Source organism: Brachyhypopomus gauderio, unplaced genomic scaffold (genome assembly GCF_052324685.1).
Source record: "Brachyhypopomus gauderio isolate BG-103 unplaced genomic scaffold, BGAUD_0.2 sc34, whole genome shotgun sequence".
Lineage (NCBI taxonomy): Eukaryota > Metazoa > Chordata > Actinopteri > Gymnotiformes > Hypopomidae > Brachyhypopomus > Brachyhypopomus gauderio.
Genome location: NW_027506866.1, coordinates 2,296,830 through 2,312,500, shown reverse-complemented (window position 1 = coordinate 2,312,500; position 15,671 = coordinate 2,296,830). Strand labels below are relative to the sequence as shown.

Below are 15,671 nucleotides of genomic sequence, written 5' to 3'. Positions count from 1 at the left end.
ACATAGTGACATGTGTGTGAAAAATGAAAGATCCAAATCACTAGAGACACCTAAACTTTTAGCAGGAGATTCAGGTGTTACTGAAAAGCCATCTAGTGTAATAAGAAGATTCGACCAATTGCTTCTTGCAGTCTTGGATCCAAGAAGTAACACCTCAGTTTTATCAGAATTTAGAAGAAGAAAATTAGACGCCATCCAGTTCTTTATTTCTTGGATGCAGTTGTCAGTTTTGGTAGTAGTATTGACATCATCCAAATTAGAAGATATATATAACTGAGTATCATCTGCATAGCAATGGAAGCTAATACCATGCCTACAAATGCTTGCTAGCATATATAATAGAATAACATGGGACCCAATACAGATCCTTATGAGCATTCATTATTTTCAAGTACAAATTGGTAACGATTGTTCAGGTAGGATTTGAACCAGGAGAGTGATTGACCTTTATCTGAGAATATTAAGAGATTTTAAGACTACTTTAAGACTTAAAGTTTAGACTTTAGTTTCAGTGCTGTGGTGGGTCTAAGCACGTTAGGTCTTGCAGTGCCTACAGCCATGTAGCCAGGTCAGATAGGAGACAGTAGGAAGCATGAGTGTAGTTCCTCTTAGATGTTCTGCTCCCCTGTGCTGTAGGAGGTGAGTGAGCAGGAGAAGCTGAGGGAGACGGTCCAGAAGGACCACACGCTCCTGAGAAAGAAAGAGGAGAGACTCAGCCAGCTGGAGACGTCACTGGCAGAGGAGGTAACACACACACACACGCGCGTATGCCTGCACCCACACACTTACGTACAAACCCACATTAATACCTACCTGGGCTTTACAATGTTTTTCTCAGCTGTCATGTGATGAAGGCGAGCGGCTGGTGGGAGATCGGAGAGTCTCATTTGATGTCAGAGACTCAGAGACGAGCAGAGACGAGTATGGCCAAGAGGAGACGAGTGAGAGACAAACTCTGAATGCACAACACGCACACACGGGCAGACATTTTGAGAAGGCACTAATTTTGGTTTTCACAAAGTTTACTACCATAGTTTTTTTTATGGTGGCAATTTGTATTGATTCTAGATTGTGAAGTGTGATTAGATGAATTGCAATTAATTGCAAAGTCATTCCCTGTGATGAAAATGACCTTTTACAATACAAAATTACAATACAAAATTATTGCATTACGGCTCCTCCATTTCAGTTAATGGAGATCATTTCAGTGATGATCTCGTTAGCTCAGGAGATAAAAAGTTGATGAGGATAAGACAGCTGACATCAATCCGTCATGCTGATTAGAAGAGAAGACTGGTTGCTTTAAAAGGGTAGTGGTGCGTTTACGTTTTCTCCTGTTAACCATGGTCACCTCCAAGGAAACACGTTCAGTCATCATTGCATCAAAAGGGTTTCACAGGCAAGGACAGTGCGGCTTGTACGATGCACCCCAATCAACCATTTATCCAGTCACTAAGGACTTTGGGGAGAGTGCTTCAAGTTGCATGAAGGAGGCTTCAGGGAGCGTCTCCTACAGGAGCGTCTCCTACAGAGGAGGCAGCTATGAGCCTCCTCACACCATCAAAGTGTGGGGTCACTCCCAATGTTGCCTAAGCAAAGCACAGCCATGAATAAGGGAAGGTATCAAAACATCCTTCCAGAACAACTTCTCCCAACGATTCAGGAGCAGTTTAGCAACAAACAATTATGGACTGTTAATAATTGTACTTCATTATATCACATAAACATTTGACAAAAGGTTCTTAAAAAAATAAACTGAGGAAGCAAACTGTGAAAACTAAAAATTTGCCCACAACTGTAAGCAGCTCTAGAGTCCACTCTGGTCTTGTTGGTTCATAGTTGTCTGATGTTTTTATCTCTCTAGCAGTAATACACCCAAACCCTGGTCTTCCTCTCTGTTTCAGCACATGCAGTGCCAGTGAAAGTGCAGCAGTTAGCAGAGTCCCTGCAGCAGATCTCTGGCCAGCTGAACACAGTGCTGGGTGCACTGGGATCTCTCACTGGGAGGACCGTCCAGCCCCTCCCTCAGCCACCTCCGTCCTCCTCCTTCCCTCCTGCCCCGTCCTGGGCATGGACACCAAGCCCCGCCTCCTCTTCATTGGCCAATCAGAACAGTTTCTTACACTGTTCTGTCCCAAAAACACACGGGTCTGACCTTCATTTGAACTCCCACTGGAGCAAACTCTTCCCTGGTACGTAGAGACAGACACACCCCAAACATTAGCAGTGATGAGCAGTGGTCACCTCAGTGGGCTGCAGTAACTTTCACTAATGCTTCATTTCTTCATCACTCGTAAAACCTTTAAAATACAAATAGAAAACTTCTGCCTCTCCCTCAAGCACAAACCAGTCACTGCTGGATTTATAGCCTTTTTTGCATAGTTGATGACCTCCATTGATTTTCTGTGCTTGGACAATGCCGATCTTTTCCAGTGCAAGTGTGGTGCAGTGTAGAGACCTGCTTCAGATTAGCTTCAATCTAAACCGCACTACCTGTATTAAGACTGCTCTGATTTTAGGAGTTTCCATGGATACCAGTGCCCGCTATCCCATGAGGGCTACCAGAGCATATAGTGGATACACTCCAGCAAGGTGACTACACACACTTGCACACCTGTGCAGGCTCGCTCACAATCTCTCACTCTCACTCACAGGGTCAGTGCTGCTGTTGATTTTGAAAGGAAAATTGATGAACTCATACAGTGCTTTTCCATTATGTGTGTGTGTGTGTGTGTGTGTAGTCTCTCCTCTGAGCTAGATAGCCAGAGGCTGCAGAGACTGATTGAAGACAACAAAAGGTGGCTGGAATCACAACGCAAAGACCCAAATGTGTATCCTTTCACAATCTCTCTCTCCCCCTCAGTTTATACACATGTACGTATCATACACAAACCAGTACGGGAACAGAATGCATCATATTTTCACACACACTCTCTTGCACCCTTGTACTCTCCTGAACCTCTGCCCAGGCCTCTCTTCACACGCTACCCAGCTGCCCCACCCACCAATGGGCTGGTCCAGCTCGGCCTGGACGAGAACAATCAGATCAAGGTCTACCATTACCGAAGAGGCACAACCCACTGATGTCCATGTATGTCCAGTGCAAACATCAGTGGATAGACAGAATACAAACATGCCATCAGCATGTACACATTACAGGTGATGTTGCTGACAAAGTCAAGTCAGATTTAGCATAGTACTTTGAAATTCCTTTTTGATAAAAACATTTCTCATCTAATTGAAATTCAGATGGCATATCTAACTGTAATTAGAGATTAAGGTATTTCCGCCTACATAACACATTGCAGTGGTGGATTATACTTATTAAGATGGCGGTGGCAGTGTTGGATGTGGCTAAAACGAGCTGGAACGTCGTCTTTCCTGCAGGTGCTGAACCTGCGCTCTGGCGTGTCCCGCATGGCAGTGGTGACCTTGAGGGAGTTGTACTCCAGTCTGCAGAAAGGGATGGACCAGGAAGTGGAGGTTACAGCTAAGGTCCTCCTCCACAAAGCAGCGGAGTCCAATGCCTTCATCAGTCAGGACGTGGACACAGCTCTGGACAGCATGGTGCAGAACTGCACCCCCATTCGGAGCATGAACGCCCTTCTCGCTGGAGGACTCTGGTCAGTTAGCATGCAGTGAGCTTTAAACTGTGGCTTTCAGATAGCAACAACAGTCACAAGAAGCTAACACAGCACTAATTTTGGCTGCTGTTTTTTGCTGCTGTTTTTACCTCTCCAATGTTCTTTCAAAATATTGCCCTAGCCTATATCAATATTTTTAGTTATTTATCCTCTTATATGTTATTTTTATTGCGTTCCATCTCCACTCTGCTGATCCAAACTGCCCTTCACAATGCTTAAAAAATAGGCTAGTTAGCTAGCTCACAGAGGACATACAAACATTTTCTGTTTAAAAATACACATGTACACTAACTGGTGCAAGCTAAGCAATCGAATAGAATATGATCATTTGATTGTGCACTTAGATCATACATAAGGGTTTTAAGTTTCTTTATAGAAGCTAAAAGTTGTACTGTATACATTGATTGGATGGATTAATAGTTATTACTATTATTATAATAGTTATTTTTTTCCTTCTGTTTTCCTCAAAAGTAATCTGAATGCTGCAGTAAGAAAGTGTACTGCTCGGCACTTGGCTACTTTGGTAGAGAAGATTGGTGCTGGCCGCTTATTGTCTGGGGCGAAAGACGTCACACCGCGAATTATTCCTGCAGTCTCCAAGTTGGCACAGGACTCTTCACAAGAAACCAAGTTAGTACTGGGATCAGAACGAGAATTCTACAAAGCTTATTCAGTTTCCCAGATAGTAATATTTTGCTGATTCTTTTAGTCTCCTAGTCTGATACTCTGAAATCAGCAAATGCTGCTAAATTGTAGAGTAATAGAAGCACTATCGTGTTTTCTAGACACAGACAGCCTTGTAAAATTGCGCCCTTAATAAATGATAAATGGTCAGTGTGCTGTGAGTTACGGGTCCCTCACGGTTCTCTCCTGTTTTGGGGTCTGTTCCTCGTCTCAGGCGCTTGGGCCGGCGTATGCTGCTGTTCCTGTCCTCCCACCACGACTTTGATAAGATGGTGGAAAAGTACATCCCTGCCAAAGACCTGGCAACCATCAGGGACACTGTCCACACTCTGAAATCCAAGGTAGCGATTCATGTTTGGATACATGATGAGGATTTTTTATCCCATCCACTATGCCCCATGTTAACTCATTAAACAAATGTATGTGTAGACATATATTGTAAACAAATACTCGAGTACAGGGCAGTGTGTGGCACCACACATTGTATTTACAGTAGGGCATGCACAGTGTAGTCCCAGACCCAGTAGTAAAAGGACAGAGCATGGTTCAAAATGAACCGGCTTGAATTTCAAATACATTTATCAAAAAACTATTCTTTCAGAAAGTCATTCCACTGATATGCTAAGAGATGCCAGATATAAAAAAGATAAAAGATTTACCAGAAATACTATAATTCCTATATTAATTAATAATATTTATAATATTGATAATAATCATTCCAGAGAGTTACCATAGTTACCAAATACTGTCACTTTAATTGAATGAAATCTTTCTAGTTTAAGAAAATGCTTCTGTAATAACCCAGTGCTGTCCAGGGTTGATTTATTTATCATTGTTCCTTTTAAATGTTCTTTTTATAGAGCTGGTTAGGGAACTCTACCCCTGCAAGCCACAACTGGTTGAGCAGAAGGTGCTCCCTCTGCTCTGGTAGCTCCTGGGGACCTCCAGCAACAGTGGTACGGTCCACGGGAGGGGTGGAAGCGTGAGGGGGCCACTGTCCACCTATGCCAAGCCCTTCATGCCCACATGGGCCCCGCGCTGCTGGACTGCGCTGGTTACCAACCTTCCAATATCCACAAGAGCCTAAGAGAGTTTGTGAAGAACCTCCCGACCACCTGAGAGCTGCCAGCCAGACCTCCAGACCAAAATAAAGCCCAACATGGATTCTACTTGAGGATGGAGATGTTTGTGCATTTCTTACTGTGCCTGCACTCTAAATGAAAGAGAGAGGAAGAAAGTCAAACGTTTTTAACATTTTGAATTAGCAGAAAGCTAAATCCTTAAACTCAGAAGTCCTTTTAAATAAGGAGCACAGATTTTAGTGAATCACATCAGGTTTAACACACCTAGGAGCTCTGCTCTTTTTGCACTTTGAAATACTAACACTTATGATAACTGTTGTCATGGTGACTGTAGATATATATTGTTCAATGATTGTTATTTTCTGTTGACATATCCTGAGGTAACTGTGCAGAATGTCACATACACAAGAAACAAGGATCTGGGGGGTATTCCACGAAGTGAGCTAACTCAGTAAGCCGGGCTTTTTAAGACAAGCCTGGCTCATTTTGCTCAAATTCGGTTCCACAAAAGAGGCGAGACTTGAGCCTCGCTCAGTTACTACAGCAACATATACGTTTGAACTAACCTGCTCTGTACCAGGCTAGAGTTGAGGCTTAGCTTAGCGGGACCGCTTCTATTGGCTGAGCAGCGTGATGTCAGTCTCGCCATCCGGGAAACTGAATTGAGGAACAAGGTTCCACTGTAGTTCTATCCATTAAATTGCTGTGGATGTAGCATATAATATCATATCTTTATACATTTAATTGAGTACTTTAATTATTAGTTTGGAATGATTGCAGGTTATTATTATCAAAATTTTATAATTATATTTCCAAATGCAATATATATTTCGATCTTAAGAGTACATATTCATTGTTAATCAGTGAGGTTTCTGCACATTTTAATGTGTTGGTTTAATCTTCACAAATTCAGGTCAGTGTAAAATGGAATACAGTGTCTAATCGCAGTTATGGTGCAGAAACATACATTAGTATAAACTCTATATCACAAAAAATACAATTCTTTGTACCTGAGTATTAATAATTATTAATACTGAGTAATTTAGGTGAAGATACTTTTAGGTATATATTTATCCCCATACTTCCTCTTTTTGTTCAAATTACAAGCAAATCATATCACTCTGCAATTTATATATGTTCAGTATAAATAATGTAAATGTGTGGTTAACTTAATGGTGCAAAAAGGAAATGGACACAGACAACTACCTTACCAAGATTTTCATACAGGTGATACAAATAATCCAAAATGTAGGCTATAAAAGAGCAGCTAACAGTGAAGGCTGAAGGCTGATTGACCATGGCATGCCCATTTGTAGAGAATCCAGTAGATGAGGGAGCGTGTATAGTGTGCAGAGCATTCATGCTACCAGCTCCAAGGTCATTCCAGGACAGGACAGATCCACCTGGCTTTCCAGATGACTACTTATTTGTTCAGAAGACACAGTATTATATATCTTTGTAAATTACTGGGGCCATATATTGAGAAGACCACTAGACGTAGTAAAGCTCTTACCAAACCCCAAACGGTCTGTATCGCTTTGCGCTTCTTTGCCAGTCGTGCATTTCTGTACAGCGTTGGGGATGCATAACATCTTAGTAAGGCAACGGTCTGCCGCGAAATTCGAAAGGTTTACCTTGCGCTTAAGCGTTTCCTTAATATATTCATCAAATTCCCTAGTCACAGAGGCATCCTTCCCATCCTTTTCAGAACAGCTGTCATGTATTCATGAGAAGTAGTGTTGGTTTGATCAGTAACTTGGAGTCAATCAATCAATCAAATTTTATTTATATAGCGCTTTTTACAACAGTTGTTGTCACAAAGCAGCTTTACAAGTGCCGAGTCCTAGCCCCCAGAGAGCAAGCCAAGGGCGACAGTGGCAAGGAAAAACTCCCTAGTTTTTTCGCATGAGGAAGAAACCTTGAGAGGAACCAAGACTCAGGGGGGGAACCCATCCTCCTCTGGCCGACACCGGTCACCATGACAACAACAACAATTTAGACAGAAAGAAAAGAAAGAAAAGAAAAAGATGTAGTAATGTCCATCATGGTGTAGGTTTATCCGGTCAGGCAGTAGAGGGCTGGCACTGGAGTTAAATGTATATGACTTTAACAGATGCTCTTATCCAGAGCACTTACCAAAGTGCTTTGTATTCATCTTAATCAACTATTTCATGCTAAAATTCATTCAATTCAAAACGCATTGAATTCTCTAGGATTTTCAAATGTCATTGGTGCTATAGACTGTACTCACATCTGGATAAAGGCTCCATCTGTACCCATGGAGGCAGACTATGTGAACCAAAAAATTATTTCACAGCATCAATGTACAGGTACATGCACGTTTTGCCTACCCAACAGAAAATGTAAAGCATGTCAGTTCATGGGTTTGAACAACTTTCACCCTTTGTCACTTTTGCCATTGTTCTAAATGGTTTGCACCAGCCAATTTCTATTCTCCAACATTGAGGTAAAATGGCCCGGCTCGGTGCACAATATTTAGTAAGAACATTCCAACTACACAAAATAGTGCAGATTTGGCCTCAGTGTTTAACTCTTCTCCTTATAATTGTAGGTGCTTTTCCTGGCTTATTGCTTAGGGATAGGGGTTACCCCTGCCAACCTTTTCTCCTTACCCCATATGCAGACCCTACAACAGATGCAGAGAGGAGGTTCAATCGTGCACATTCTAAGACAAGGGCATGCAGTGAGATGGCATTTGGACAGTTAAACAGCAGATTTAACTGCTTGCGCCATCTCAGAGTCACCCCTGAGAGAGCCTGTGATATCGTAGCACCCTGTGCAGTTTTGCACAATGTGGCAATACTGCAAAAAGAAGAAATGCCAAGAGTGCAGTTGGAGCAATGGGAAGATGGCATTTTAATTGCAGACCACATGGATGGTAGAGCTATGAGGGACATGTATGCAAACACTTACTTTGGTTAAGGGAATATTTTGTTTGCATTTGTTCATTAACACTATTAACATAAAACAAGACGGCTTTTTTTTGGAAAGAGAAATTTATTAATTGTCTTGCTGAGCCTGTGGACAGAAGAAACTTTGATTTACTTATCTTGCAAAAACAAGCATATTAAAGTGAGACCTTTTTGCAAATACTCACATTTCTCTCCATTTTCTTTATTTCAAGCTCCAACTTCCATATTTTTAGTTTTTTGTATTGCAGATCTGCTTTTTTACATTCTATATCTTGGAGCAAGAACCTTTTGTAGATCTCACTAATCTCAGATTCCTTTAAGACTGAAGTATAGTCAAGATTGAGAAGTATTTATTCATGTTGAACTGCATAACTACTACTCACGTGTTCTCTTGCAGAGGTGTGAGCTCTGGACATGGAGGCCTGAGGGTCTTCTCTCTGTTCTTCCATTTCCTTTAAACACAACACAAATCATGAGATCACACAGCACATTAACAGACAGATACATAGACACACACGCCTTACAGAACAGGCAGACACTGTGTCCTCATTCTCCTGTACCATCCTGGATGATCCGGCAATCTCCCCCTGCAAACAACAAATTAAGACACATAAATGTTAACGATCCTCAGGGTTCAGTCATAAGAAATAGGCTGGTTTATGGTACTCACATCATTGTCAAATACAGGAGGGTCTAAAAGAGTCCGCACACCCCCCACCACTGTAGTCATCAAGAATACAATAATACTATGATGTAGCCTGTAAGAACAAACATGTAAAATCTGAGAAACAACTGAACCTACCTTTAACATAAGGCTGTGTATCATGAGGACAGACAGGATCAGATGATGTTCCTCCTTCAATTCCCACAATGATGGGGTGTCCGCTGTTTTGCTCTAAAGCAAGGTCTTCTGCAGGAGTGAGGGCTGCTACAGGAGGCCCACCACCAGCAGTAGCAGTAGCAGTTTTCTTTCTGGTTGCTAAAATATTTTATATAGTTATTTAATATGGTGTTTTACCTTTTCCTGCACATTGGACTAATCAACTGTACTTACCATTCTGGAGTATATTTTTATATTTCACCTTGACCTGCTGCCACGTTCTCTTAACCCTGCTCATGTTACTTTTAAATCAGGAAATTATTAACATTATTAATTTACTATAACACTTTTAAAATGCCAATGAATGGATTAAATTACACTACCGTTCAAAAGTTTGGGGTCACTTAGAAATGTTCTTATTTTTGAAAGAAAAGCAGTTTTTTTTTCAATTTAGCTAACATTAAATGCATCAAAAATACACTCTATACATTATTAATGTGGTAAATGACTATTCTAGCTGTAAACATCTGGTTTTTAATGCAATATCTACATAGATGTATGGAGACCCATTTCCAACAACCATCACTCCAGTGTTCTAATGGTACATTGTGTTTGCTAACTCTGTAAGGAGGCTATTGGATATTTAGAAAACCCTTAAAAACCCTTGTGCAAGTAGGTTAGCACAGCTGAAAACAGTTTTGCTGATTAGAGAAGCTATAAAACTGACCTTCCTTTGAGCTAGTCTGGAGAATCTGGAGCATTACAATTGTTGGTTCGATTAAAATCACAAAATGGCCAAGAAACTGAAGATTTCCTACAATGGTGTGTACTACTCCCTTCAGAGGAGAGCACAGACAGGCTCTAACCAGAGTAGAAGGTGTTGTGGTTTTCATCTTCATCCCTTCATAGTTTGTTTACATTACAGTAATGAATCAACAGCTTATCATAATTCATATATATTTTGAGAAGTCATAAAGTATTAATCAAATCTCTAATATTAATCACTATATGTTTTGCTTACATTATATTATTGATCAAGTTGTTTGTTAGTAAGAATGACGGTGTAAGCGCTTGTGTGCCACTTCCAATACACCATGCGTTTGCAGTAGGCTAAAAATGGGAGGCCCACTGTGGCCTTATGTGGTGAGGCCAGGTAGTAAGACCTCGCTTCCAGAATAGAGACAGCTGTAGGTTGAACTATGGAATGTGCAGTTCCTACGTTTAGGAAGGAAAGCATATATAATGGTGAAGAGAGCAGACAGCTTCAGAGCTGCACAAGGGGTGACATGATTAGGTAATGTGAGCTCTCCAGAGATCTCTGTATTAATTAATAGGCCTATGTGTATTTTTTAATAAAAGGCTAAAGACAAGACTGGTAATGTTTTCTTTTGCAATCAACGAACACGCTGCGCTAAGGTAAGAAAAGGTTAAGCGCAACAAAGGAGAAGTGGAAGGCCCCACTGCACAATTGAGCAAGAAGACAAGTACATTAGAGTCTCCAGTTTGAGAAATCGACGCCTCACAGGTCCTCAACTGGCAGCTTCATTAAATAGTACCCGCAAAACGCCAGTGTCAACGTCTACAGTGAAGAGGCGACTCCGGGATGCTGGCCTTCAGGGCAGAGTGGCAAAGAAAAAGCCATATCTGGCTAATAAAAGAAAAAGATTAATATGGGCAAAAGAACACAGACATTGGACAGAGGAAGATTGGAAAAAAGTGTTATGGACAGATGAATCAAAGTTTGAGGTGTTTGGATCACACAGACGAACATTTGTGAGACGCAGAACAACTGAAAAGATGCTGGAAGAGTGCCTGACACCATCTGTCAAACATGGTGGAGGTAATGTGATGGTCTGGGGTTGCTTTGGTGCTGGTAAAGTGGGAGATTTGAACAAGGTAAAAGGAATTTTGAATAAGGAAGGCTATCACTCCATTTTGCAACACCATGCCATACCCTGTGGACAGCGCTTGATTGGAGCCAATTTCATCCTGCAACAGGACAATGACCCAAAGCACTCCTCCAAATTATGCACAAACTATTTAGAGAAGAAGCAGGCAGCTGGTGTTTTATCGGTAATGGAGTGGCCAGCGCAGTCACCAGATCTCAACCCCATTGAGCTGTTGTGGGAGCAGCTTGACCGTATGGTACGAAAAAAGTGCCCATTAACCCAATCAAACTTGTGGGAGCGGCTTCTGGAAGCATGGGGTGAAATTTCTCCAGATTACCTCAGCAAATTAACAGCTAAAATGCCAAAGGTCTGCAATGCTGTAATTGCTGCTAAGGGAGCATTCTTTGACGAAAGCAAAGTTTAAAGTAGAAAATTATTTCAAATAAAAAAAAAAACATTATTTCTACCTTGTCAATGTCTGGACTATATTTCTATTCATTTTGCAACTCATTTGATAAATAAAAGTATGAGATTTCAGGGAAAACACAAAATTGTCTAGGTGACCCCAAACTTTTGAACGGTAGTGTATATGCTCACGCATTTAATCTGTCTGCAATATTATGCCAAGCAGCTTCTCTGGCTTTATTAATACAGGATGTGTTGCCTTTCTTCATAATAACGTGTTTATATTCCTCATAAAGACGTATGAGCAGCTCCTGTTCAGCAGAAGAAAAAAAAAGCTGCTCGTTTCTTCAGCTCTTTCGACATTTTCTTGCCTTTTCGAATATCGATTAGTGAGGCTGTGTAAATACTGTGTGCACGCGCATGATCGCCAATTACAAAAGCCTGGCTTGAATTAGCGGGAATAGGTTGCGTCTGGATTTCGTTAGTGGAACGGAACTAGACGGAAGTGAACTGTTTGGCTAACTCAAGCGAGGCTCACTCTAATAAGCGCCGCTTTCATAAGCTCGCTTCGTGGAATAGCCCCCTGGTCAGCTAACGAGCTATCCAAACGCTAACGCAAATCATCCAGGATAATCCAGTCACATAAGAGGAAATATAATTAACTATACTGATAGGCTACCAAAAAAGTAGGCGTGTCCCGCGTGTCTTTGCTCCCCACCGCAAACTTCAAGGCAACCAATTAACCCTAATAAGTTCAATCTACTTAAAAAACAGAGGTAACTCGTTGCCTCAAAAAAATTAAGTAATGGCTTCTGTCAAAACTAATATAATTGAGTTGTATGGATACAACTCATACTTATATGATTTAAATAGAGTGAACTAATCAAAAGTTGAAATTACTCAATTTACTCAATTTTAAATTACTCAGTTGCTTTTACTTGTTAATTTAACTTTTGTTATGATTTTGAGTTTTTTGCTTAGCACTAGCATTAGCAACAATATATTTTGCTTACCCTTTAAACATAATATAGGAATTAAATGTAACTATTGTTTTAAATGTGTCCGAGCTGTGAACCCGAGAGAGGGGCCTTAGGAAATCATGATGCGTAAGGAGTTTAAACGAGAAGGTGATTGCTCAAGCAGAAGTGGTGAACTAATAATGCTGACATGGGTGAAACATGAATGTATGACATCCTGATGTATGGTGACCTCGGGTCAAGCAGACAGTCCAGAGACAGGAACCATATGTATAAGAGATGTTAGGTTTGGAGACAAAGAGAGAAGACTTGTTTGTTCGAACAACAATACCATGTAAGGCATAGAAGCAGATCTGTGAGTTTGGGGCGTGGAGAAATCGTATATAAAGACGGCATGTACAAACACTTGTTGGGTCTCTCTGATGTTAGAATGTGAGTTTTAATAAAGGCATTTTTGCTATTGCTATAATTTTGGTATGTGGTTCCTGCTACAGTATTAATCACTACACAGTTACAAATAACTTAAGAGATACTTATGAGATTTTTTATTATTAATACTTAATTGTTATAATTATTGTAAATGAACTTCACTGACAACACTGGTTTCATAGATATGAACTTGTTTATTATCATTTGGCATCAAATAACATTTTAAACCATTACTGCTTTCAGTCAAAAGCAAAACAGTGTGCTTCATACAAAAGATCAAGTGAATGACAAGACATAGGCTATAACGTGACATGAACAGAGATTCCTCAAATCAGTGCTTTTAAGCAATAAAGTTATTTTTGAGCAATAAAATGCTTGCCTTGTGCAACATAAAATTAGAGAGAGAGAGAGGAAGCATTTTCATTTATTTACTTCAAACAAGCTAAAATAAACACCAACTTTACATCCTGCTGGTAGTGAGTGTATTTCTAACTAAAATTTCTGCTAAATTCTAAGAAATCCTTTAGTTTTTTTACGACTGCTAACATGCGTTTCCCAATACTTGAGATACATTTTTAAAACTCTAAACACAGCAACACATTTACTGAATGCTAACGTTAGCAGCAAGCTAGCATTATCAGCAATCTATCCAAATTAATACATTGCTAACACATGTATAAAACAGTTCGTTCCTGCCACACAATCTAATTGGTTAAGAACTGCTCTAACCGATCAGATATTTCACCATAACGCCACAGCTGTGATGAAGAATACAATAGTCGTCTTTATTTCGTGTCTGCATTATCACACACTGTTAACCCTAATAAGTTCAATCTACATTAAAAAACAGAGGTATTGAGTTGTATGGATACAATTCATACTTATATGATTTAAATAGAGTGAACTAATTAAAAGTTGAAATTACTCAATTTAAAATTACTCAGTTGCTTTTACTTGTTAATTTAACTACACAATTACAAATAACTTAAACTATTAAGAAAGAACTGCTTACAGTTAATACATCAAGTTTTTAATACTTTTACTTATGAGATTTTTTATTATTAATACTTAATTGTTATAATTATTGTAAATGAACTTCACTGACAACACTGGTTTCATAGATATGAACTTGTTTATTATCATTTGGCATCAAATAACATTTTAAACCATTACTGCTTTCAGTCAAAAGCAAAATAGTGTGCTTCATACAAAAGATCAAGTGAATGACAAGACATAGGCTATAACATGACATGAACAGAGATTCTATAATAAAGTTATTTTTGAGCAATAAAATGCTTGCTAACGTTAGCGGCAAGCTAGCATTATCAGCAATCTCTCCAAATTAATACATTGCTAACACATCTATAAAAGAGTTAGTTCCTGCCACACAATCTAATTGGTTAAGAACTGCTCTAACCGATCAGATATTTCACCATAACGCCACAGCTGTGATGAAGAATACAATAGTCGTCTTTATTTCGTGTCTGCATTATCACACACTGTTAAAAAGCTTCTCCAAGTCACGTGTTTGCCAAAAGTTTAATAGACATGAATTAGTTTGGCGCCCCACACACAGGACGTATACGGTGTACATGTAATGTCACAGAAATTCAGTGGATAGAATTATTAGTAGGAAGTATCATGTATTGATTTTTTATTGCAAAGGCCCTAATGGGGAAAATACCTTTATATATTTCTAATCTACTTCCATTTCAATCTAATTTATCTTATTTATATAATACAAAATCACAAAATAAGTTGCTCTTAGATAGCCCATTAGAAAGAACAGAGTTGGTCATGGTGAGCGGTGTCGGCCAGAGGAGGATGGGTTCCCCCCCTGAGTCTTGGTTCCTCTCAAGGTTTCTTCCTCATGCAAAAAACTAGGGAGTTTTTCCTTGCCACTGTCGCCTTTGGCTTGCTCACTGGGGGCTAGGACTCGGCACTTGTAAAGCTGCTTTGTGACAACAACTGTTGTAAAAAGTGCTATATAAATAAAATTTGATTGATTGATTGATTGAGTTGGGGAAAATGGCTTTTTCATTGTATGCGCCTTATGTTTGGAATGAGCGTCAAGCTGTCTTAAACCTAGGCTTCTTACCCTCTCTGAAATTGTGTTGTGTATAGAAGTATTGTATGTCATTGTGTATAATTGTTTTGTTCTGCAAATATTGGCCAGGACTCCCTGGGAGAAGAGTTATTGTAACTCAGTGAGATTCCTCCTGGTTGAATAAATGTTAAATAAAAATAAATATATAAAACAGATGATGCATCTGAAATAAACATAATTTAAAAACAAAATACTAAAATAGGCTAAAACAAACAAAAATGGACTAACAAACAAACAAAAAAGCCCAGACACTGCAGTATTGAAATTCTGTAATAAAGTCATTTTTTTCAGGTAAGAAGAGCCTGCTGAGGGGTAGTTCAAAGTCAAAGTCAACTTTATTGTCAAATCTGTGATACGTGCGGGACATACACAGGATTGAAATTACGTTACTCTCAGACTCCATAGTGCAGCGGTAAACATTTACTTAAAATTAACATTAACTAAAACAGTAAAAAAAGGAATAGTACAATAGTAACGGTAAGTACAATAGTAAAGATAAAAAATATAGCTGAGTTGTTTATATATATAATAAAATAAATAGAGGTCTCTGAAATTTACATTCAAGTAAGTGGCGTATGTAGCAGTAAGTAAACATACTGTATGTGCAAAGTGAATGTATGAGGAATCTGGTGTAATTACGATTAAAGTGAACGTATGCAATGAATTAGAAATATAATGTGCAAATGTAACAGGAGTGCAAA

The 15,671-nt window shown here is 39.5% G+C and overlaps 1 protein-coding gene across 1 annotated transcript; it reads left to right on the top strand.

The window, feature by feature from the left end:
- Positions 1-3,348: 3,348 nt before the first annotated feature.
- Positions 3,349-15,066, top strand: LOC143485519 (TOG array regulator of axonemal microtubules protein 1-like). Its single transcript, XM_076984966.1, has 4 exons — positions 3,349-3,623; positions 4,116-4,274; positions 4,543-4,669; positions 15,040-15,066. Exons 1-4 carry the CDS (start codon positions 3,349-3,351, stop codon positions 15,064-15,066), a joined length of 588 nt encoding a protein of 195 aa, XP_076841081.1.
- The last annotated feature ends 605 nt before the right edge of the window (positions 15,067-15,671 follow it).

Excerpts from the sequence above, each read along its gene's own strand:
- LOC143485519 (XM_076984966.1), top strand. The coding sequence starts at position 3,349 with ATGTGGCTAAAACGAGCTGGAACGTCGTCTTTCCTGCAGGTGCTGAAC. Across the intron at positions 3,624-4,115 it reads CTTCTCGCTGGAGGACTCTG|TAATCTGAATGCTGCAGTAA; the intron begins GTCAGTTAGCAT and ends TTTCCTCAAAAG. Across the intron at positions 4,275-4,542 it reads GACTCTTCACAAGAAACCAA|GCGCTTGGGCCGGCGTATGC; the intron begins GTTAGTACTGGG and ends TCCTCGTCTCAG.